The sequence below is a fragment of the Ictalurus punctatus genome, chromosome 13 (assembly GCF_001660625.3).
Source record: "Ictalurus punctatus breed USDA103 chromosome 13, Coco_2.0, whole genome shotgun sequence".
Lineage (NCBI taxonomy): Eukaryota > Metazoa > Chordata > Actinopteri > Siluriformes > Ictaluridae > Ictalurus > Ictalurus punctatus.
In genome coordinates, this window is record NC_030428.2 from 8825148 (window position 1) to 8850172 (window position 25025).

Below are 25025 nucleotides of genomic sequence, written 5' to 3' on the forward strand. Positions count from 1 at the left end.
AAGTGCATATTATACAGTCTTTCCCTGATGTTAGTTGTGCAGCTGATGACATAGCGGCCAAAAGTTTTGATGGTCAGCAAATACAGTTTGGAGAAAATCATCCTTGAACCATGCTAAACACTACACATGCTTGAATTTGTTTAGTTATTGCCAGGGCAACAGCTGATAATAATTTCCTCAGAGAGCTGGTTACACAATAATGTGAGATATTAGGAAGGTCATCACTAACACAAATGTATTGCCAGTTGAGATACAGTACTTTGATGGCAATAGGGGAATTACTTGTAAAATATATTACACTGGTTTGGTGAATAAGAAACAGCCACTTTTGGTTTTGACCCTGGGTTTGTCTGTAGTGCAGAGCTTGATGTGGCTTGAAATCATTTCAAGCAAATCTAAACTTGGCAATTATTTAATATAATATTTGCTTGTATTTCCTCATTTGTAAGTCTCTTTGGATAAAAGCATCTGCTAAATGAATAAATGTAAAATGTAAATGTGTTTAATATAGGTCACCCACCAAAAGCTTTCTACTGCTAAGAGTTTGTTGAATCAATAACGTGAAAGAGATGACACTGGCCAAATGGGTTTATACATTTATACATTATATACCGTATACAGAAATGAAAGCAAAGACACACTGAGGGACCAATTTTGCTTCATGAAACCATCGCGCACACCATGTTGGATAATGATGATTCATAGACTTGCTCCATTTAAGGGCATGGTTTTTTAATTCACTGCAAAAATGTGGGGACTGGCTTAAAGAGTCTCGACATTTGCCTGCCAGCCTGATCATTCAGATGATTTATCACAGCGTCCTGCAAGTTCTCAGCTGGAACTGGAATACTCGTCTATGTCAAGCCTCATTGCTTTACCTTTCTAAGTCCCCTGCTTAACTCTCTGTGAACTTCAGAGGGTTTTGTGGGTTTGGCTTCTGTATATAGAAGCTGGCTCAAAATAAGAACATGGAGAAGAAGAGTAATGACTTCAAAAGAGTGGTGACTTATTTGGCGTGGAGGTTTTTTTTTTCGGCTTAGTGTTTTGAAGTTATAAGTATGGAATTAGTATGTATTTGTTAATAAAGTGTAATATATAATATTTTACTCCAGTATGAAAAGAGCATGAGATTAACAAATTAATTGTGTTAGTGTTAAAGTCGCTGTATCAATCTGTGGTGGCGAAGCAGGAGCTCAGGTTTGGGCAAAGTCATCTGTTTATTTGTCTATCTATGCTTTCATATATGTTCCTCAACTATAGCCAGGAGCTGTGAACAAAACGATAAGGTTATAAGTATGTGCTGCTGAAATGAGGTTCCTCTGCATGGTTGTTGAGCTAACTCTCCTTCATACGGTTAGGAGCTCAACAATCTGGGAGAGCCTCGTAGAAGAACCGTTGCTTATCTTGTGGTGATTCGGGCATCTTTTAAGGAAGCCCACTGGTTGGCTCCTACTAGAGCTCAAATAGATACCTCCAACTGGATGGAGCCCCAAAGGCAGACCCAGTACCAGCTGGAGAGATTATATCTCACAGTTGGTTTGGGAACATCTGAGGATTGCCCAGGAAAATCTAGAACCTGTGACTGAAGACAAAGTTTTGGGATGACCTACTCAGCTTGTTGCCTCTAAAGGCCACCAGGAAAAGCATAAGGAAAATGAGAGAATGAAAATGTTAGACACAAACATTCTGTCAGCTTTTAGGGGAAAATTCACTTTACTGCATAAGCCACATAATCAGTTTTACAGAATGTTTGTGCAGGTTTTAAAAAAAAAATATAGACCTTGGCACTTCATGCCTCAGTGCTGGTTCATAGAACTGGTAAACATTTCAGAACCAACCCATCCACTGGTGTAAAATCCACATTCTTACATAATCAGATGTGGGAATTTGATAATAAATGTCATAAATATACGAATAACCCTTGAGGGTTTTAGAAATTGTACTTCTGACTGTGAGAAAATATTTTGCTGACCCAACTGCCAACCAAAAACCTTTGCACACAGTATAAAGATAACATCAGTGGCAAAAAAAAAAATTTACGCAAGTTTTTATTCTTGCATGTAGGTGCTCAAACAAAATTTTCTTTCCATTAGCAATGCAGTTCCCTTTACGTTTGTTGTAAGTGCAATAAAATGGTTCTTTCTTTCTGTGAGAGAAATAACCATTACTGCAATTTAAAATGAAATGTAAACAATATCCAAAACTTTCCAGTACTTTTCAGATGATTTTGCTGCACTAGAACTGGCTGGAAATACACATAGTTCAAGATTCAGCTTACTGGTGAAAACTGACACCTATTCGTACTGTTTTGTTTAATTTTTGGCCCAGCTGGTGTTACATATATTAATATCTTGACAATGTCCATTGTTCAAAGCAATATATAAATTTTTAAAAAATGGGTAATATGGGTAATACATTTTGACACGTTTTAATGCAATTCTAACATGTTTTCAGACAACTGACAAATTAATAGAAATACAGTAAGCAGTGTGTTAGTAAGAACAGCCTCAATGCATCTTGGAACAGATTCTTCAAGTCTCTGGAAATATACCCAAGACCCTTTTGCCAAAAGATATTCCCTCAACTGGCATTTTGACGATGGTGGTGGAGAGTTGTCTAATGCATTTGTACAGTAGATGTTCAATAGGGTTGTGGTCCGGTGACTGTGAAGGCCATAGCATATGATTTACATAATTTCATCCTGATTAAACCCTTCAGTGAGCCCTCGTGTCCTCTGGATCGGGGCATTACCGTCTTAGAAAAGACCACCTCCAGCCGGATAGAAATGTTTCCTCATAGCATAAAGATGTTTAGTCAGAAGAACTTTCTACTGCTTGTAGTATAGCGACACTTCACTCTGAGCGTACTCCAAGTGTAAACCATACCAGGAAAATAAATGGAGTTTTCTTTTAATTCATCACCCGTCTGTATATACAGCAGTACTGGCGAGATGCCAAAGAATCCACACCTTATAGTCTGGAAAATATGATATATAGATGTGTGGACTTGATATTTTCTTATGGTAATATTCATGTTATTACAGTTTTTACAAGCCAGTAACCCTGAAAATAGACATGCATGTATTTTTTTAGAGACAGATAATATTTCTATCTTGAGTCTCTTTCTGAGTTAATGGTTCAAACATGTGCTCATTTATCATTAGACCATAATGACTATATAATATTTGAAACAGCCAGTACAGACTTGTTGAGGCGTTATCCTGAACACGGTCTACTCTCTTAGACTCTTTAAATGTGGGATTGTTTTGTGATGATTTTGTGATGATTTTGTTAAATCATGAATAAAACAATCCTATATCAGAACGTGATTAGCTTTATAAACTTGTTCGTACATAGCTACATTTCTCATGCAAATCATTTTACACAGGTTAGGATGTGTTTTTATGGCCTAGTTGTAATGCAGAGCTGATTCCTATGGTGCTCTGCTAGTTTGTGCAGTTTGTAGTGAATCTGCTTCTAAAAACATCCCTGTAATTCCAAGGATATAAATGCACGCTGGGTATTTGTCTGGCTTAGCTGGGCGTGTGGCAACAGGATTTTGCCCATGTCACCATATGAACTGTAGGTCATGCCGGTTTGTCAGTTCCCCTTAGTGATTTCACTGGCTTTTGTGATTCTAACCTGGAATATTATTACCTTTAATCAAGCTCAGACATGCATTATTTGTTATATGGTATGTGGTAAGAGGATCCAAGTTTGCTTTCTATTTTCTGAACCGGATGTGTTGATTAGTGACAGGTCTTACACTGTCATATGTCAAATTTTGGCACGTATAAATTCAAGCTCCATATACATGCTGGATGGATTATTTTAAAGCACACTTGCTATAGTTTAACCCTTCAGTGTTTGGCGGAGTTGATGTGTTTATATTAATACTAATATTTTGGACGGTTGATGGTTGAGCTCTATGGCTGTGAAGGAGAACATGGAATTTCCTCAATATAAAACTGTCTGGACCTACTCATATGCACCAAACACAACTCTTATATGAGCCTTAACCTAATGCAAACCCACACATTTCCCGCAAAGACATCTTGTTGCCAACAAGCAGAAAATTGGCCCGTGCACGATACCTGTCTGAATGCCAATGACAGCGATTTTTCCACTGCTGGCCATGTGGTAAAATGTGTCAAGATTACTTGCTGATTTTTGTTCATATACATCCATAAGTGAACCCTGATGTTTTATTCTTTCTAAAATGTCCCTTTCTTCTCCACAGCTGCCGCTGAGGGGAGGGTGAATGGAGGCGAGGATTTCTTTCAGAAGGTAAGGGAAACCACATTTCTCTGGCAGGTCCATGTAGCGGTATAAAATAGGTCAAAATCACATAGCCTACACAGTTATGTGAAAGGCAAATGACATATGGACATGCTTAACTATGCTCTGTCGCCCTGGTAGCGCGAAAGCCGCACAATGGTCAAATTTCTCTGAAGTGCCACAGGTTGGTGCTGCACTGCTGATTAATGACTTTTACAAACATTGTCCAATTGCTGAATGGCAACCCGACCATTTTTGCTGAGGTGGGCCTGAATCCATTTGTTGCCAAAGCCAAGACAAGCACATTTAACCTGTGTCGATACCTTTATACAGTAGAGGGAAATGGTTGCAGGCTTTTAACCAGAGCACTAGCAGGACCAGGGTGGATAAACACAGAAAGGCGAATGTGTGTGACTGGCCAGATGGCCCAGGGGTGGGAAATGCAAGCCAGGACCTGAGTGAGACCACGGCAGGTGGCCCACTCCTGTACAAGTCCTGGCTACTTTACAGGCAGAATGGAATAACGCCTTCAAAATAAATACACTCTCCAACTTGCCGTAGGTCTGATGTCAGTGAAGAATCCCATTCGCACTAAAGGCTAAAAGGTTTGTATAAACCTGAAAGGTGTGGGAAAATAAACCCACTAGGCTGAGGGAGCCCGTTCTAGAGGATACACTGTGTTGTGGCCTGGACCTCAAACTGCTTCAGATTGTAGCTGCCAGAGCTTCAGGAATGCCAGTGTTGGCTTTTCAAATAATCATTTATTAAGTTGTCAGCCAAGATGGAAGTAAAGGATTTGATGGGGAGGAAACAGCCTGTGTTTTCAGAAATGACAGATCGGTACAGGGCCCCTACAAATGATGTTTAAAAAAATAGTGAGTAGGCTTAGGCTCCTTTAAAGACAGTTACACTTTTGTAACACACTACATGCATAGAATTCTTGGGCAGCAGCAATGTCAACATATCCAGAGGAAGATTTTCAGCATGTTCATTAAGTTCAACGATTTCATCAACCATTTCAAAACCACAGTATTAAAAAAAACTGGCTGTTAGCTTATGTTTCCTTGCATAAATTATTTAAAAACATATCCAGAGTGTTTCGATAATTTATTACTACTTAAAATTGCAGATCACGAATAGTCTAAATAAAAATATAAATGGAATGTAAATATAGTAAAAACCGGATAAAACTGGATAAAACATTGTACCAGAAACAAAAAAAACGTTCAAATATGTTTATAAACAAATTTCTTTTTTAAAAAATAATTAATGTTTACCACAATTATAGAAATATATATCAATATTTTTGACTTTTGCATGATTTTAGGACTGTTGCATGATGCAGCTGATTTCAGAAGTGTAGTATAAAAAAGTATTTTAAAAAAGTTTTTTTTTAAAAAAAAGGAAAGGAAAGGAAAGGAAAAGAATATATAAGGTTTCGGTGGAGTCTGCTGCAAACAATTATTTTTTATTTAATTTGGTATTTTATCTAGAAAATTTGTAAATGATATACCAGAGACATTCTGCACTGAGAATGACAATACGTCTAATGAACTACAAAAATCAGGATAATGATTTATGTTAAATTGCAGTAGTAATCTCAAATGATGTGGAGGTGATATACATGTTATATATTCTCCTAAAAACAGCCTTAAATTGATTGGCAATAAGGGTTCGAAAGAGTTATATATGGAATTACGTTTGTGCCCAATGTAGTGAACGTAACTGTTCAAGATATGAACAAAAATATACAATGAGAGAGCATAAAAACACTCGGAAACTGACAACAGTGAACTCAGTGGCAAAAATTTAACATGCTCTTTAAATAAACAGCATTCTTTGTTAACAGATTTCTAAGCTTTCTTTTCACTCATGGTATATGAATGCGCTTGCCAGAGTTTTCATTTATGCTTTTGAACTTTTCGTTTACGTTCGCTATTCTGGCGCAAACCTCACGTGTGGGCGGGGCTTAACAGCGATTTACTCTCATTGGCTAATAAGATTTGGATCGACAGCTCAAGTGTCCAGCGGAGGAGGAGAATGACGATGATGATGACGACGACGCTCTGTGCCGTTCCTGAGAGCTCATCTCGAAAAAAAATAGTTGTATGAGACTACCCAAACCTCAAATATTAATTACAAACTAATATACTGACTATGTAAGTAAGTAAGTAAGTAAGTAAGTAGGTAATTTCCTCTATAAAGTACAAACACTATAACTATACAGAGAACCGCATCCAGAATGCTCTCCAAAATTTGCGAAACTGCAGTCTCTACTTCCTGGTCAGAGAGCTGTCGATCCAAACCTCACTAGCCAATGAGAGTAAATCGCTGTTAAGCCCCACCCACACAAGAGGTTTGTGTCAGAATGGCGAACGTAAACTTGTGGAGAGTAAATGAGAAATTTGAAAGCGTACATGAAAACTCTGGCAGCGCATTCATAAACCATGATTAGCGAAAACGAAGCTTAGAAAACTGTTAACAAAGAATGCTGTTTATTTGAAGACCATGTTACACTTTTCCCTTTGAGGTCACTGTTTTCAGTTTCAGTGTTTTTTCTTCCTCATTGTATGTTTTTTCTTGAATTTACGTTCACTATTTTTAGCACAAATTTAATTCCATTAAAATGAGTTGCACTAATTGCTTTGCTTTTTTTCCGTCTTTTGCAAGGGTTGAAATGACACCGTTTACGCATGCATAATGTAATAGTGAAAGTAATCTCTCAAAAGCCAAGAATTAGTCTCTTCATTTAAACAGTCTGTCATCTGTGTTTCAATTCACACCTTGCTAGGTGAAGTATTCCTGCTGTGATTGGCATTTGTTCTGTCTGAACAATCTGCCCATCGCAGGTCTGCCCCTCTCAGAGAACGATAAAGAACTCAGAGATGTTTTCAGTCACAACAGTGAGTTCCTGCCTATCAGAGTCTCAGCTTTGGCGTTGAGTACAATGGTAGGATTCAAACTCCATGGATGTTTACACTCACCCTGGGAGCTGAGATCAGCTCTCCAACAGAGACGAAACCTCAGGAACCCTCGCTATTCTTCTAGTATGCACAGAGGAACCCTACGGCCCTCTTTACTGTCTGAGGATTTAAAGTGAAGGCAGTTGGGATTAACAGACAACTGCAAAGTGATGTTTGATTTCATGAGCTCTTTCCCTGTAGCCCACTGGGACAAATGTAGCAGTAAAGGTACACAATATTGTTAGTCGAATTAATGGTGATTGTGCTTATAGTGGATCTCGTGTCAGTATTTGCGTTTGCATGTTTGTTTAAGCGTAAGATAGTCTTATATTTGCCATAAAATGATTGGGAACAAATATCATAAGTGATTTCTTGAGTACTTCACATTCCACAGCCAGCTTCAGCAAAACAGTTTCACCAGTGCAACAGCTTTTACGGAATCGGACCATCACAAGTTTTCAAAGTGAGTTACCTTCTCTCCTCGCAACCCGTCCAGGACTGAGACTTAAACCAGACATCCGATATCCCTCGTCCAGATAATCTTATCAAAAGGACTTACAATACATCTACACTTCCTGCCAAGAAACCAATACACTTTTCTGATCATCACTACTGCCTGGTTAACTCATTCTTTGTCCTGAAACAAAACATACTTGTGTGGCAGCTGTGCTTCAGCATTCCTCTTCTCCTTAGACTTTCCAAAAACCACAATTGTTTATAAAGTGAAGTCAGATTGTACACAGAGAAGTATTTGTAGTTGGACTAGTTGAGGAGCTGGAGGTAACGAGAATCAGGTGTGTGAGTACTGGAACATAACGGCTCTATTAGCACTTTTCATTGGGCTCAATGTGAGGGCATGTTCGTAAACAGTGCAGTACATGCGAACCACCATTTAACACGAGTTGTCAATCAGATGTGGAGATGGTAACATGAGCCTGACAGAAATCCTCAGCACAATGGGTAGATGTTCTGCTTCAGAGTAGACTATGGTTAAAGTAAATGTTACATTTTGCCTGATTGCTACTTTGTATTACAATACCAACCAGCTGCTCAAAGCCCTTGAACTTTTCCACATTTTGTCATAGAATTCAACGTAGAATTCAAATGAACTTGAAAAAAATGTATTTACCCAATATTTGAAGGTGCAAAAACGAACACAGGTTAATTAAATAAAAAAGCAGAAATGTGTGGGTTTGATACTTTGTAGACTCACCTCAGCTTCAAGTCTTCTGGAATATATTGGAATATTGTTATCTGTTCTTTTTGACTAAATTGCTTAAGCACTGTCAGATTGGATGGAGACCATTGGTGAACAGCAATCTTCAAGTCTTGCCACAGATTCTCGAACGGATTGACAGGGGAACACATACAGGTTCTTGGTTTTCAACCAGTCCCCAGTAACTTTGGCAGTATGGTTTGTATCAAAGTCCTGTTGGAAGGTAAACCTCAACCCTAGTCTCAAGTCTCTTGCAGACCGGAACATATTTTATTCTAGGATTGCCCTGTATTTGGTCCCATCCACTTGGCCTCAGCCTTGAGCAGTTTCCCAGTCCCTGCTGATGAAAAGTCAGCATGCTTCACTGTGGGAATGGGTTTCCCCCAAATGTAGCACTTTGTACCAAAGACAAAAAGCTTGATTTTGGTCTTGCTGGACTAGAGTACCTATTTCCAGATGAGTCTTCAAATGAGATTTCACATAGCTTTTTTTTCTTCCAATATTGGCTTTCTTTTTGCCACTCTTTCATAAAGCCCAGCTTTGTGGTGCATTTGGGCAATGGTTGTCCTGTGAACAGCTTTTCACCTATGAGCTGTGAATCTCTCTAGCTCAGTCAGAGTTTCACTTGGCCTCTTGGTTATTTCTCTACAGCCCTCCTTACTGACTTTTGGTGGATGGCCTCCTCTGAGCAGAGTTGTGGTTGTGCCATATTCTTTCCATTTTTAATAATGGATTTAATAGTGGTCCACGGCATGTTCAAAACATGTTTGAAATATATTTGAATCGATATATTGTAATTGACAGCTCCGAAAACCTAATGGTGGCTTTTCAGTTTCTCATAGAGTAAAAGAATCCCGACTTCCTATTTCAGTTCAAATAAACACGCTCCTTCTGTTAGCACAAAGGCTGACATTGTACTGTGTTTCTGTTATTAATTATACTGTTTCATTTTCATCTGGCATTGAAATGGATATGAAATCCTAAAAATTCACAGTCTCTTTCATGTAAATTCCTTGGAAATCTGTATTGATTTATCGTCATATTTTCTTACCATGATACCTTGCCTGAGAATCGTTGTTTTCGTTCTTAATTTTGTTTCACTTAGTGCTCATTTTTCCAGTGGTCCCAGCTTAGTGAACATGCTGTCACTTAAGACAAGCAAATTAACATTCATCAAAAATGATATCAGGCAGTATCAAATTTGACTACAAGGGAAAATGTAGACACGATCCACACTATACTACAAAACGGGTTTGCATGGAAACAGTGATCTGGTGACTAGGACCGTCCCATCACACTCTGGACTGAGTACACAGGCTGTGAGGTAAGTTCCTCAATGACGGTTGAGACTCCCGGCTCGGCATGTTCTCAGAGCTCATGCCAATTAAAAAACACACTTCTCCCTGGGACAGGGATATTATGGAAACAGTGGTCGTGCAGGCATGTGATGTGGGCCAGGCCGCTCCCCACGCCTACGAACAGATGACTCCTCACGGCCTTGCTCACTGTCTGTCTGCTTTCTTTCCGCTGAGCCCTGTGATGAAGTGTTCTGTTTGGCCTGGATTTGTTTCTGCCTTTTTTTTCTGATGCATGCTTATCCTGAAACAACGGAGGCAAGCCCCCCCCCCCCTCCCCCCCAAGCCTCAGACCCGGGTGTACTGTATATGTGTGTAACTGCATGTGTGTGGTCGCAATGTTATTTATAAAACCATTCAAACTTTGATTGTAAGAGGCTTGTTTTTTTCCTCTGCTTGGCCAAGTTATCTTATTATATGATGCCCTAATCGTTTGCTTCATCTCTCAGAGTTAGGCTCTACTATAAACAATGCCAGTGTGTAATATGAAAGTCTTGTTCAGGGTTAACGACTTTGCTTTAATCTGAAACTAGAGTCATGTCTGCTTCTTTTAACAGAGGAAATGCAGTGTGGGCTATAGGTTAACTTTCATTTACGACTTAAACCCCAACCCCCTCAGCCGAAAACCATCTGAATAAAAATGAAGCTAAAAATAGGAAGGAATGTGCTGCTAAATCATGAGGATTCTGAATTTACGGGATTTGGGATTTGTAGAGCTGTTCCTATAAGACCTACCTAAGGAAGGGAGAGTCAGCCATTGATATAGCCATGGTCAGTTCACTGTGTACACTACCATTTACTGTACATGGAACAAGGGAGTTTTCCATATTAGGAAGGCTGTGTTGGTTCCCGAGAAGCCTGATATTTTTTTTCGTCAACTAATGTACGTCTTTGCCATATGAGTCACAAACACTGAGTAGCTTGATTTTGCAGTTCTGATTACTCAGACTGAAAGTGACAAACCTGTTTCCCAAAAAAGGTTCATGCCGCTAGATGAATCCTTCATTCATCTTGAGAATGCAGAAGAGACCTACGTGCACAAGGGGAAAACATGAGAAACTTCACACAGACCAGGATCAAACCAGGCTGTGAGGCAAGAAACCTCTACTGCGACATGGTTCTGCCCTGGATGAATCATCATCCTGTTGTCATCATGTTAAAAGTTTGTCTACAAAGGTCCTTTTTTTGGAACAGGTCTTCTCAGAACAGCTCACAAAAGATTGAGCCAGGAGTATATGATAAGTTCAGATTTCAGGCATATGTGCTAGTCAAGAAAAGGCACCGTACTTTATGTTGACTTGCATACGTTCCCTCCTTAATTTCACTGACATTTATAGAGTCTTCTGAGATATCTTTTTTGGTAAATGTGCAGTACGTGGTTTCAGCTTTCTGCGCCCAAGGATTTTCCTCCTATTCCACTTATTTTAAAAGGCCTTTAGGACCTCCATGGCATTTTCGTTTCTAGCTTATGATACTGGGTGGACCGGCCAACACGTCATCCTTTGGGATACATGAACTTTATGCATTTGTTCAACTTGAGTTCCTGCACCTTGTGTAACTTTGAATCTGATGAAAATATTACATGTTAACTCAATCAAATGACTCAGCTGAATCAATAGACAGGAACAATTTTTTTTTTTTTTTTTTTTGCATGAACTGGTTACATAACAACAGCCGAGAGCTGTTTATGCGAATTAAGCTCCTGACTGAGTCTGGTTCTGAAACCGAGGGTGGCGCAGGAACAGCTGTTGTCAGTGGGACTATGGCAGGAAGCAGGTGCCAGAGCAGAGCTAGCATGGCAGTCAGTTCTCACACTTAGCTCAGCTGGAGCATTAAATATCACAATGTGGGAAATTTTACAGCTCCTTCCAAAATCTGATCATCACAATGTGCATATGTACTGCAGCTCTTGATCTGATTGTTGGCCAGCTTAGAATCTTTTAAGAGTTGGATTATTTTTTTTAATACATCCTAGTCCTTGCCTGTACGATTGATAATGCTTGCATTAAGCTGCACATACTTTACAACCGTGTACAACCGACAGATGTCAGTTCATAACATGTAAATTCAGAGCTTAGAATTTGTTCAAATGTCCAATCATAAAATACATAAGTGCAGGAAAGTGTGTGTTATGTGGTGTAAAACACAGTGGCTGCATTAGCCCTTCTGTAGTGTGTGTGGTCTGATTAAACGTGCCGCTCACATGGGCATGACGCTGCCAAAATCAGCAATGACATCAGAGTGGAATAGCGTACACAATAGACTTCGCTACTGAGTCAGAGTCATCTGTTAAAATTTGCCACCGAGGCAGCACTGGCCTTTACACTCTTAATTGCCAATGAAGCATAAAAGATGTGCAGAAGCATGACTCAAATCTATCACACAAATGTGACGTCTTTAGACAGTGATTGCATCTTGGGCTCAGGCTGAGCCATTTGAAAACTCTTCAATGGCATGTGTCGAGTTTTGTGGCTCATAGTGAAAACATTACAAGTCTGGAAAAGGAAAATAAGAGTGTTACGTAAAAATCACCTCGCTCACTGGTTGGGTCATATACTCCGATTTGGATTCTGGCCTGTCCAGTTGTGCAAAAGTTTGGATGTTAATAGAGCATGCCTACATGTGACTGAACATGCAAGTCAACTAGGTGGACATGAAGCCATATTCATAAACACCACCACTTCTATGACTTTCCTCTTCTGATTGCTGTGGGCGACTTTCTACTCCATTTGTAATGCTGAAAAAATTCGGAGGGATTTTTTTTCTTTTCTCCCACCCTCTAATAAATCCCTAGTTTCCAGAAAGGAACTGAGCTTTGAGTTTGGCTTTTTTTTTTTTTTTTTTTACTGTAAACGTTTCAGCTCAGATTGTTTTAATTGGAGGACGTTTCCCTCTTTCAGCTGGACATGTGTTATTGGGTGATGCCGAGCCACAGCACTGTAGGCCTGGCAGCTTTCAGCGGCACAGTGGCGTGACAAAGAGAGCTATGTTTTTTCGTTGACTTTTTTAAAAAAACACCAGAACTAGCACTAGACAGGTCTGTAAAATGCCCTACGAATTTATTAGCATGTCAGCTGTTTAGATGACTACCTACCTCAGTCAGGAATGAAAGAAAATGAAGCTTGTATGGTGAAAACAATAGGCACTATGAAAACTGTTCAGGTTTCAATCATTTTTGATGAAGGTTGCCTAGAATATTTCTTGCCCTTTGGAAAAATGTCCATTCCTAGATGTTGTAATGACTTCATACGTGAATCTGAGACTCCAGTGGAATGCAGATTTTCTTTTTCTCAGCTCATGATGGGAAGTTGGCGGTTAGTTATTAATCACCTCTTAAGTGGTTGTACTCTTGACTTTTTAATTCCAGCAGCAGAAGTCAAGTGGTTGGAATGCGAAGCCGTATGCCAAGCACAATGTGTGTCTTTCACGCTTGCCACTATGAGCAGATGAAAAGGGCAAACCACCAGTACAACAGGACAGATGTTTTAAACTGAGATCCACTTTAACACTGCCCAACATATTCCAAGATCTGTTTGTAGTTTCCAGGAATTGTATGTCCTGCACTAGAAATGTGGATGGACGTGTGTAAAAGATTTGGCATGTTTCCTAATTTTCAGTTCACATTCAAACTTATAACCATATCATACATGATAACTGTTTAATGTACAATCAAGGAATACTTTTCTGTTTTGGATTTTGTTTAAAAGCATGTAGGTTAATGGTATGAAAATGCCATAAAATAGTTTGTGTGTAAATATTCTTTAACCAGCAATGCAGTAATTGCTAAGTGTGTATTGATTGAACCAGGTTGATGTGTTGTAATATTTGTGGCTTCCATTCCTACAGGTCATGGAGGAGACCAATACTCAGATTGCATGGCCTTCAAAGTTGAAAATTGGTGCCAAGTCTAAGAAGGGTAAGACCCTGTCTGTATACATATATACTGTGTGAATACCATTTTGGCATTTTACATATATATATATATATATATATATATATATATATATATATATATATATATATACACACATATACACACACACACACACACATATATATATATATATATATATATATATATATATATATATATATATATATATATATATATATATAGAGAGAGAGAGAGAGAGAGAGAGAGAGAGATACATACATACATACATACATAAACAGAGATAAATGAAACAAAGTCGATATTTGGTGTGACTACCATTTGCTTTAACAAATTTATTAGTAGTCTCAGATACGATTTGTGCAGTTTTTATAAGGAAATTAGCTGTAAGTTTTATAGAGCATCTTGCTGAACCAGTCACGGTTCTTTTGGTGACCATGACTGCCGCTTCTTATTTTTACAGCAAAACCCAACAGCCATAATTATGTCTGAAAAATCTGCACTTAAAAGTGTCTCTTACATAATGCTGTCTTTACTGACGTACAAACATTTTTCTGTAACATTTAATTTAGTTCTAGAAAACCAATGTTTGGAAATCTAACATGTTTTTGGTACTGATGCGATAATGTAGAAGTCATAACATAAAAATCTATAACAAAGTTTGTACCAAAAAAAAAAAATAGGAGGCCTAAGACTATTGCATTGTATTGTATTATAGTTCTGAAATCTAAAAATTGCATTTAAAGTGCACCTGTTATGGTTTTGAAACGTTTTTAATTTGTTTTAAAGGTCTCATACAATAGATCTACACGCATCCGAGGTCAAAAAACACTTTATTTTGCTCATAATTTAAACTGCAGCATTACGTTTTTGCCCCTCAGTGTCACAAACGACTCGTTCAATGATCCGTTCTAAAGGATTCATTCTAAACTCCTCCTTTCAGAGAGCATACTCCGCTCTGATTGGTCAGATGCAACAGTGTGTTGTGATTGGTCTACCTCTGTCAGCTTGTTTCGAAAAGGAAACGCCCACTACAATAATGAGTTTCGGCTCAGTCTGTCCACGAGCAGATGAAGACCAGAAGCAGGTTTTTTGTTACAATAATGACTCGTTTCAGCTGTTCAGAATCGGTTCCTTCTTTTGGGAGTCAATAACTCCGTTTGTCCTGCGCATAGATTTTTAAAACTTTGCAGACGTTTTTACATTCCCAAACAGCCCTATAACAAACTACAGGAAAGGTAATATTTGAAAAACCATAACAGGTGCACTTTAAAGATTCAGTTCTGACTGCACCACGTATCAGAGTATGATATATGCAGAAAAACACAATTTTGGCCAAAGCCTGATTTTTGGTCTTTTTTGCCCGCCAGAATTCAACCATGGTGATGGATGGGTTTCCCAAACTGTCACACATTTAGTAATAGTTTAACAGCTCAAAAAACACTATAAATGCAAGTGTGTGCGCACACACTTTTACAGCTGAAGTGGAACAAATTCCACTTCTGTTAAGAACATTTCATCTTATCAAAGTATTACATGCCTTTAGTAAACAGCACCAGCATCATCTTGGCACCTTACTATGATGCTTTGCGTGTTATCTCAGTTTCGGCTGTCTTTATACTGAAAATGTTTTGCAATCGCTATCATGAAGGTAGAACAGCTTGCACATACATTCCACACTGCGATTAGCTTAATGAGATTTTCAGTAGACAATGTACATTTTTTACCACTTTATTTTAGGTAATTATTTGTTCCAGTCTTTTGCAGTCTGGCACTAAATATGCAACATACTGAATTCTATATGCCCACAGCCTAGGATTTGCTTTATATGATAGCCTTAATTGTGTGCTAAATGACTCATCTGAATTGTTATACAGCAATTGATGACCTGCTAGCAATGATAGGACATGTTTTCCCAAACGCAGCTCATATTCCTTTTCTAAACTCTAAAGAGAAGTTTACACACTCATTCTGCAGGCAGGAGGTCATAACCGGGTCAGAGGCCATTCAAATTCCACCGCACGTTCTCTCGTGTTGGCCGCCGGCCCTGGGCATTGGCTGCTCCGATGAACAAACCTTACATAATCTTTCGCCGTTATCTGGTGACTGAATGTGGCAAGCATCCCAGCTAATTAAGGATAGAAAACATATGCAGAGCCTCAGACATGTGGTCTGCACCAGGCGCTGTGTCGCACGCCCCTGTCCCCTAGGGACTCCGCTTTGTTGTAAGATGTTCACTGTGAGCCTGTGTGCAGCTTATGAAGGCCAAACGTCCAGCATATTGTCTCCGGAGCAAAACAGTCTCCTGGCTTTGATGCAGTGCTTACCCCTGGTGTTTGTGAGATGTGACGACAGCCGTTTGGACGGCCACGAGGCACGTGTTTGAAAAGATCACCCTGCTTTTCTTAGTGTTTAACACATGCACTATTCATTTTTTTTTTATATTCAAATTCAAATAGCCAACATTTGCTGTTGAACAAAACAGGTAGCTTTACTTTGTCCAAAGGGACTTAGCAAGTGAGTCAAAACACAATTAAAGCAGATAGTTGAGAGGATTACGGTTAAGATCCTTGCCCAAGGGCCCAACAGTGGCTACTTAGATAATTATTCTCTAAACCTGAGTGATTAAAAGCTCTTCAAAGCTCAGGCTTATCGTTATTGTCATTACTAATTGAAAGCAGATGTTTCTCATCTTCTTCAAAGTCTCCACAGCCTCACATTCAGCTAGAACCATGACTTTTTGTTTGTCTCATCTATTCCGATGAGCAAAAAAAAACCCATCAGATCAGATATGATCATTTGTCCAATCGCTTGAAAGGCACAAACAAGGACAATCTGCTGCCTGAAATATTTGCATACCAGTTCCAGTGGAGTTGCTGCCAGCTGCACACTTATGTGTCTCAGGAGGATGCATTCCATTCCACACACTCCGAGGTGATGCTGGGTAACTCTGGAACCGCTCGTCTGTTTAACTCATTTGACACTGTAAAGCTCCAACTGATTCTCAACAGACCTTATTGTGTAGCAGCTGTAGGAAAAATAAGACTTTCAGCAGAGATTTCTCAGCACACGCTAAAACCATAATACACTTCTCTATTCATTTATACTATTCTAATCCCTAAAGGACATGTCCACCCTGAAGCACATTACATTTGCTAGAGTATTTACAATGGCGTTCAATAATAGAAAAATATCACTGATCTTAAATATAACTGATAATGGTCAGGTTTCGCTGTTGGGGGCGAATGTCTTTTCCAGCAACGTCATATTAATGGAAAGTCCAACATAGAAATAGTGGCGACAGCAAATGCTGGACTCAAAGTTCCAGAATGCAATGCTGCTATAAGTTTGTGAACCCTGTAGAATGATCTATATTTCTGCATAAACATGACCTAAAACATCAGATAAAGAGTAGATAAAGAGATCCCAATTAAACAAATGAGACAAAAAAATATTATACTTGGTCATTTATTTATTGAGGAAAATGATCCAATATTACACATCTGTGAGAGGCAAAAGTATGTGAAAGTGGGTTTCCTCACATGAACTGCTTGCTTCAGGTCCTTCCACAACATTTCTATTCAATTAAGGTCAGGACTTTGACTTGGCCTTTCCAAAACATTACTTTATTCTCTCTTTTTTTTTTTTTTTAACCATTTTTGGGTAAAACGACTTGTGTGCTTTGGATGGTTGTCTTGTTGCATGAACCACTTTCTCTTGAGATTCAGTTCATGGACAGATGTCCTGACATTTTCCTTTAGAATTCGCCAGTATAATTTAGAATTAATTGTTCCATCAATGATGGCAAGTCGTCCTGGCCCAGACGCAGCAAAACAGGTCCAAACCATGATACTACCAGTACCATGTTTCACAGATGGGATAAGGTTCTTATGCTGCAATGCGGTGTTTTCCTTTTTCCAAACATAACCCTTCACATGTTAATTATAAAGACCACTATGCAAGTCTTTCAGGGTGGATTTTTCATTTAATACAGTGACGCTGCGTCAACTTTGGAACATTCCAGGCCCTGCCACAAACCTCAGCAATTGTTTACATCATCTTTTTCACTTCTCACTTAATAACTTTCCTGCTTGTTTATTCTTCCCTTTATCTTCCAGCATCGCAATGTCTAATAAATGTAATCTGTGCATTTTATTCCATAATCTCATGTATCTTTTATGCTAGTACATGATGTCTTCTGGTTTATAGACCTGAAATATGCAGTCCCATGTCATGAGAGCGCCAAACGGATGCCTGACTACATTGCCCATCAGCCGTAGCACGTCACATTACCTTGTCACATGTTCACTCACACCTGTTGCCTCTTTCACCGTTATTAGCACCACTATTTAAGTTCGCGTTTTTATCTGTTAGCTTGTCAAGCTTCTGTTATTGTCACTGTGTTTGTGGGTTGCCATTTTCACCCTAGACTGAATATCTAGTTAATCATCTGTTTAGTCTATGTTTTTTGTGTTTACCAGATTAGTTGTAGTATCGAACTTTCCACAATGTCTGCATTTGTATCCGCTGCCTCTTCTACTAATTACTTGACATCCCACATCATATCTAATGATAATATTAAGCCTAAGTCAACAATGCTGTGTAAATTGGTCAGAGATACAGGTCATGTAATGACTTCAGGTTGTGAGATTGGATGCATCGTTAACAGTTCATACCTTGGTTAGAAAATAACAGGCAACGCATTTTTTGCTCAAGTTACTCTTACGACAAATTATAAATGTAAATGATTTGTAGTGTACTGCGTTCTGTTACACTGCTGTGTCTAAATCTAAAACAACAAAAACAAAAATTTTTACCACTGAATAATATTGAATTTCTAGTTGGTTTTAATTTGTGCTCCTCGTCGTGTCAAAGCATAATTTACTAGCACAGTCTAAAATTAGTATTCTATTCGGCTGTTGTTGGCCGGCGCTGATTTACTCCTCTCACTTTCTGAGGTCAAGGTCCTTCTGGCATTATTCTTCTAGCTCACTGATGGAGCAGTAAGCAATTTAAAACCACAGTTTGTAAAATGGGAAACTCTCCAGACCTTTTGTTTGCTGTAACTATGACGGACACAACAAACGGAATGTTCTCAGATTCATTAGCCAAGCCCCAGATGTAAAGCCTAACATTTGTGAAGATGCATGTTTATGCTTTGGGAATAATGTCTGCATAATATAATGATAATGTTAATGAGTGTTTATTGGTCACATATACATATGCATAGTGAAATTCTTTTCTTCGCATACCCCAGCATGTCAAGAAGCTGGTGTCAGAGTGCAGGGTCAGCCATGATACAGCACCCTTGGAGCAGAGAGGGTTAAGGGCCTTGCTCAAGGGCCCAACAGTGGCAGCTTGGCAGTGCTGGGGCTTGAACCCCCGACCTTCCGATCAGTAACCCAGAGCATTAACCGCCAAGTCACAACTGCCCCCTATAACAATATCAATGTGCCTTGATTATCGGTGTGTTCAGCGAAAACTAACAATAAAGCAATAAACACCTATACAACAAATGTAATAGTAACACAGGGCATAATCCTGGTGCGCTTTTTTTTTTTTTTGTAAAAATGACCCAATTTAAATTATTATTGAAAGAGGAACAATAGGAAAAAATGTTTCTTTTTTTTCAACGACATCTTAAATGAGCATGAAAGTGACCTATTTATTTTAGAAAGATCATGTGCGTCTTTTTGTCTTGAGAGTAATGAGGTGTGTCAAAACCTGGTTCGCATTTGTAACTATGGAGCACAAGGTGTGATATTAGACCCATCACACTTCCTCCATCTTTGAATTAGACTCTCATCTAACATCAAGAAAACAACCAAAATAATTTAAAAGTTTTTATGTGCCTTGAGATGAAGAAAATAGTAATTTGGGATAGAAAAAAAAAAACATTTCATTGTTATACAAGACAAGACAAGCAGTGGGGCCCTGTTTTGAGTTTCGATCCTTCTGCAAAAAGAATTTAAAAAGCGTGAAATGCATGGAAACAGTTACAAAACTTCTGTTGTCTCAGAATCAGAGAACGGAATTGAATCTAGCCAGAATATAATTAATTTGACTGCACTCTGGACCAAGCATCCGTTCACTTATGAATCCGGAATAGAAAACTGATAATTCTCTTCTTTTTTTCTCTCATCCTGTCTCGCGTGGGCCGATCCAATCTGAAACTGCTGACGAATCTGTGTTTACTTGTTTGGCGTGATTTACAAGGGGAGCAGAACAGGTCTTAGTACAGGGGTGCAGCAGCTGGAAAAACAAATCCGAAGCGTACCGTTTCTGCAGCTCCCCTCGCTTGGCCCACACGGCATGGCCGCTGAATGCGTCGCTATTTCCATGGCAAATCGTGCTAGGCTGCTGGAGCTCTGTGATCTGGTATGCCACTGACTAGATGGTCCTGTTAGCCCAGGGGGAATTTAAGGTCTGTTGCCTATAATGAAGACCTTTTGGTCTTTTTGTCAGCAGTTTTTTTTTTAAAGACAGAAATCACCTCGCTTTTTCTTAAACCAGATCAAATAAATTGCTCGCTCTGAAGACAGGGTACTAAAGGGCACACAATGAAGCTTTGCCGTGACACCAGATTGGGAAGACACTGGAATTTATGGGTGGTTTAATGGAGCCGTTCTTGTTCTATTAAACCCAGTTCTCATTGCAGGAGATGAATACGCATTTCCAGACAATAGCATTCAAATTCAATGGATAATCAGAACATTACTGATTTGGATTTTTGTAAAGTGCAGAAGTGCCAACGTCTACCATTTAGCCGTAATTTAGCAATGAAGTTTTTTGTTCCCTTCCTTCTACATTATGGAAAACACCTGAAAGCTACAATTTTCTCCTTTTATATATATATATATATATATATATATATATATATATATATATATATATATATATATAGCTAAAATGTGGTCAGATAAAAATGTGAATAAAACTAAATTCAAGGGGGAATGGACTCTGGAAGTGAAAGCTGCAGATTTCCTCATGTTAACAGTTACCTTGTCTGACTCCATCTAACTTTGGCCTGTGAATTCATGGGTCTCTTCTTGACCAATAGAAAAGACAAAGGCAGGACTATGGGCTATTTATTTGGTAAGTGAGAGAAAATAGAGGAGCGTTTTATTATTAATAGCGGTTGCACATTGCTATTTTCTTACTTGGAGTACATCTTGGGAAAAATTAGCTGTCTCATAAACCAGCATGCGCTACGGGAGTTTGTGGTAACATTATTAACATTATTGTTTTTCTCTGTATGCCTGCTAGGATGTTCTTATTAGCAATGTAGGCAACTCTGAAGGTGTACATTATGGGCTATAATTATGGGCACTGCGGGACTACCAAGCTCACTGCTTGTGTGTTTACTAAAGGACATGGTGGCCATTAGGTGCAGGGTCAAAAGCCAGGAATCACATCACGATGCAGCATTTGCAAGTGAAATAAACACCAAGTCTCACAGGAGGCCCACCAGAAAGTTCACTCGTCTCCCTCGAGGCCTTTCAGAAACACGTCCTTGGTCGTGTCTTAGATATAGAGGTGATGTGAGTTTTAAAGACTCTTGAACAGAATGAATCTGGAAACTATGTGTCTTGCGTCATCTGTGTCTTAAGGGCAATACGCAGCCACTGTGTGACTCAAAGATAAAGCCATTTGGTGTAGATATAATCATTACAATCCTTAATGAGGTACGTTTATAATTTCAATACTCTCTGGTGGAGGAAAAATATGTCTGGGATGCTATGATTTCTGCCAGCATTCGTGAGTGCATTTTGTTTTCACGAAGCTCACGAACATCTGTTCGGTCACATGCAGTGCGAAAGTCACATTTTTTCTGCTTGTTGTTCAAGGTGCTGGTTCCAAACATGCCGGCTTGGCTGATTTACGTGATGTATCAAAAATTCTAAAATACTAGAACAGAAAGGGACATACTGTAGTAAGACCTTTATTTTTCCAAATCCAATACTGTAGCTTATTCACTCATGCACACATACTTAACTACAATCACTTAATGTTTCACAGGACTGCATTCCAAACATAATGTGCTCAGTGTTAACTGCTTCGGTGTTATTTGCTGTTGAACTCGGTTGTCTATGTGTATGCGTGTGTGGGTTTTTTTTTTCAAGCAGTGCCAGTAGTGGCACTATGCGAATTAGCTGAGCCCCAGTGTGCATGACATAATCCACCATGGAGGCCACTCCAAACAGCTGAGAGCCTGTAAAACACTGCTCTCTGATTAACACATACCCCATTTAGCACACAGCGCCACCTATGGAGTAAATAAGAGGCCTGTTGCTGTAGCCCAGGCTGAACATAAGTTCTATCGTAGCTAAGTTTGAACGTAAAATGGCCAGTACTTTGAAGTTAAAGTAACATTGTTTTAATATAACCTTAAGTTCTAACTTAAAAATGAGATCATGGTAGGTGCAACATTTGCCGTGCGTTCAAAGTGAACAATGCTGCCAGGTGCAGAGTAAACCTATAAATCTATTTTTATTGGAGAATTTTTTCACGTCAGTTGTTATGATCTGTGATCGAGGAATTATAATGCTACAAATAGGCTATTTTTTTTTTTTTTTTTACGTGAGTCATGTAGTAAGCTCTTTCCTCTGTAGTGCAAAATGTCCTCAATCAAATCTAGATCATGTAGTATATATCACTAAATATCGAAAAAGTTTACCATTAACATGATGTTATACTGTTGTTTATTGTATTCAGTGAAGATTAGTTTTGCAGGCCTGAGCTGTTTTTCATTGCTGTGCTTCATTTATAAAATGGCTGATACCAGTATAAAATACAAATACATAAGATGTATAAATTGAGTCATCATTTGATTTGGTCTATGGTTATATAAGTGAATATATTACACTGGGGAAAAAATGTTAACCACTTCCTTGTGTCTTGACTGGGGATGTAATACTTCCTGTTTATGCCGAATCGGGTTTCTGATTGGCTGGTGATAGTCAAATAGTCTGAATGTGCGTTGTGATGACGTCACGTGATGCGTCTTGACCCAAATCTGCGGTAATTTTGAAAAATTGCAGCGTTTGCTTGATTTTGATTTTTCATTTATGTGATCGCAAGATCCTAGAAGGACTGATGTATGGATTAGGATTGACTTTACACCCTTATACTCGAATTTTAGTTCCTTTTCCACGATACAGCAGTAGCCGGACTTCTATCACAATTCTCCTCTAATCTGTGTTAGGCCACTATGCTCTATGACTGACTTCTTGTCAGAGATATGTCAGTCTGTCATTTTGTCCTCCTTTCACATTCCTAAATGTGCACCTGAAATTAGCTCAAAGTAAACGTTCTGTGGATTTTATTTGTACAGATGTGCCTCGTGCCATCATTAACACTTATTAAAACCAGCTGTGCATGGGGGAGCAGTGAAGTAGGGAGGTGGGCTTGGAGGTGTATTAGCAGCTCCAGATGTGCCTATTTTTAAAAACAGCAGTATAGTGACAGGGCTGGGAATGCATTCCTTCGTCAAATCCATTTCTATGTATGTTGATGTCAAGTCCAGTGTACATTGTAGGTGTGGATTTGATTCTGAATCGGTCTTACAGTGTAATATGTTATTTGTCCATAATGAAGACAGTTGTATTTTTGTGCACACAGCATTTTTGAGTGAACAGTTTGAACACTTGAGGTCAATGATGGAAAAATGAACCTCTAGGATAATGAACTTTTTAAAACTTCAAGAGGTTTCATGTATGGACTTGAGCTGCCCACACCTTGTGCTTTTTGCAGCAGGATTCTGTGCAACGTGGCCCAATGAAAAGAGGTTTCAGTGGACTTCAGATGAAAAGTTGGTGAAGGTCAATGGAAGGGGTTATAAAAGCATTTCTGAAAATTTGGCTTCCATGAGTTCACTTTCAGGACCATAGAATCATCAAGTGAGTGACAATGAACCCTAGTCTCATGTCACGCAGATCTGCAAGTAACAAATATTTTTATTTCTTGTTTAATTGATTAGTTGGATTCTTTAAAAAAATATATGCAAAAAAATCTTATGATTAATATTATAATATAATGAATATTTCTTACCAGCATTTCAGTCAACTAATAGAACTCTTAACTAGGCTTAATTAAATAACAAGTCAATACCTGCAATACAACATTACTAACATTTATTAGACAGTCTCATGGCGTGAGAATATTATCCAGTGATTATGTTAACCAAATCAGACCCCCAAGCTGAAACAGTTGGATGCTAAATGTATTTTTCTTGCTATATTTCCACAAGGAGAATGGAATTCTCTCAAAAGCTTTTCAGTTGACTTTAGGTTTTTAATGCTTGGAACCAGGGAATCAACTCCCAGTGAACTGAAAGCAACAACATCTACTAAAAACATCTGTTCTATACATGACATGGCCATGTCACTATGATTATCTGACACGCGTCGATCAACATATATATTGCTACAGGTTCGATCTATCCATCCATCCATCCATCTTCTACCGCTTATTCCTTCTTCAGGGTCGCGGAGGAACCTGGAGCCAATCCCAGGAAGCCAAGTTCTAGATGTCACATACAATCTTAAAAACAGTTAGTCGTTACCATTAACATAGTATAAAGTTAATGAGTGCAAAGATTTTAAATATATTACTTATTTAATCTAATATCTGTAAACTGAAACCATTTCTACGGGAAATAGAGAAGCTCATGTAGCTTCCGAGCATTCGCGGGATGTGTTTCATAATCTGGTACACTTAAGTTGTGTGGGTTTTCTCTGTATTCTGTAAAAAAAAAGAGGGCAAGAATCCTTAAAAGGTTCTTTGGTCCTCTGAGTGAAATCTCAAAGGAGAAACATTTACCCAAAGACTGTATAGAAATTTAAGGACTTCCAAAGAACCCTTGAAGAACTCTTGAAGTGTGTAAATAATTTTCATACTTAGGTCATTATTGCCACAAAAAATGCTTTGGCCATTTTTCTTTTGCAAATATCAGTGTGTACATATGCTAGTTGGCACCCATTTGTAGAGCTGGGTTAGGGATGTTGGCAGTTTGGTTCTTGCTCATTTCAGCTGTGGGCAGTTTAAGTGTTAGCTGCACTTCGGAGTAGTTTTAATGGCTAGTTCTCTGTTAAAAATATCAAAATATGCAGAAAATGTGTGTTTGTTTGTTTTTTGGCAGAGCCTTCCACTTATTTGGCATGTTTGTTTTTCTTTGGAGTCTGTTATGCATTATATTTTTTGCCACATTTTCAACCCTTAACCCTTATGTCATACCCTTCAATCTCTATTGATGGCTTAGCTTTACCAGATGCCTACCATAATTTTGGATATGTTTTTCCCCATAGTCATCTGATTAACATT

At 38.7% G+C, this 25025-nt stretch overlaps 1 protein-coding gene across 5 annotated transcripts in view; it reads left to right on the forward strand.

Moving 5' to 3' along the window:
* Positions 1–25025, forward strand: part of bicc1b (BicC family RNA binding protein 1b) — a 74589-nt gene that overhangs the window by 14509 nt on the left and 35055 nt on the right. For all 5 annotated transcript variants that reach the window (XM_053684976.1, XM_053684980.1, XM_053684978.1 and 2 more), the window contains exons 2-3: positions 4240–4286; positions 13658–13727. In XM_053684976.1, coding sequence (XP_053540951.1) covers positions 4240–4286; positions 13658–13727 — 117 coding nt within the window. The remainder of the gene's footprint in view (positions 1–4239; positions 4287–13657; positions 13728–25025) is intronic.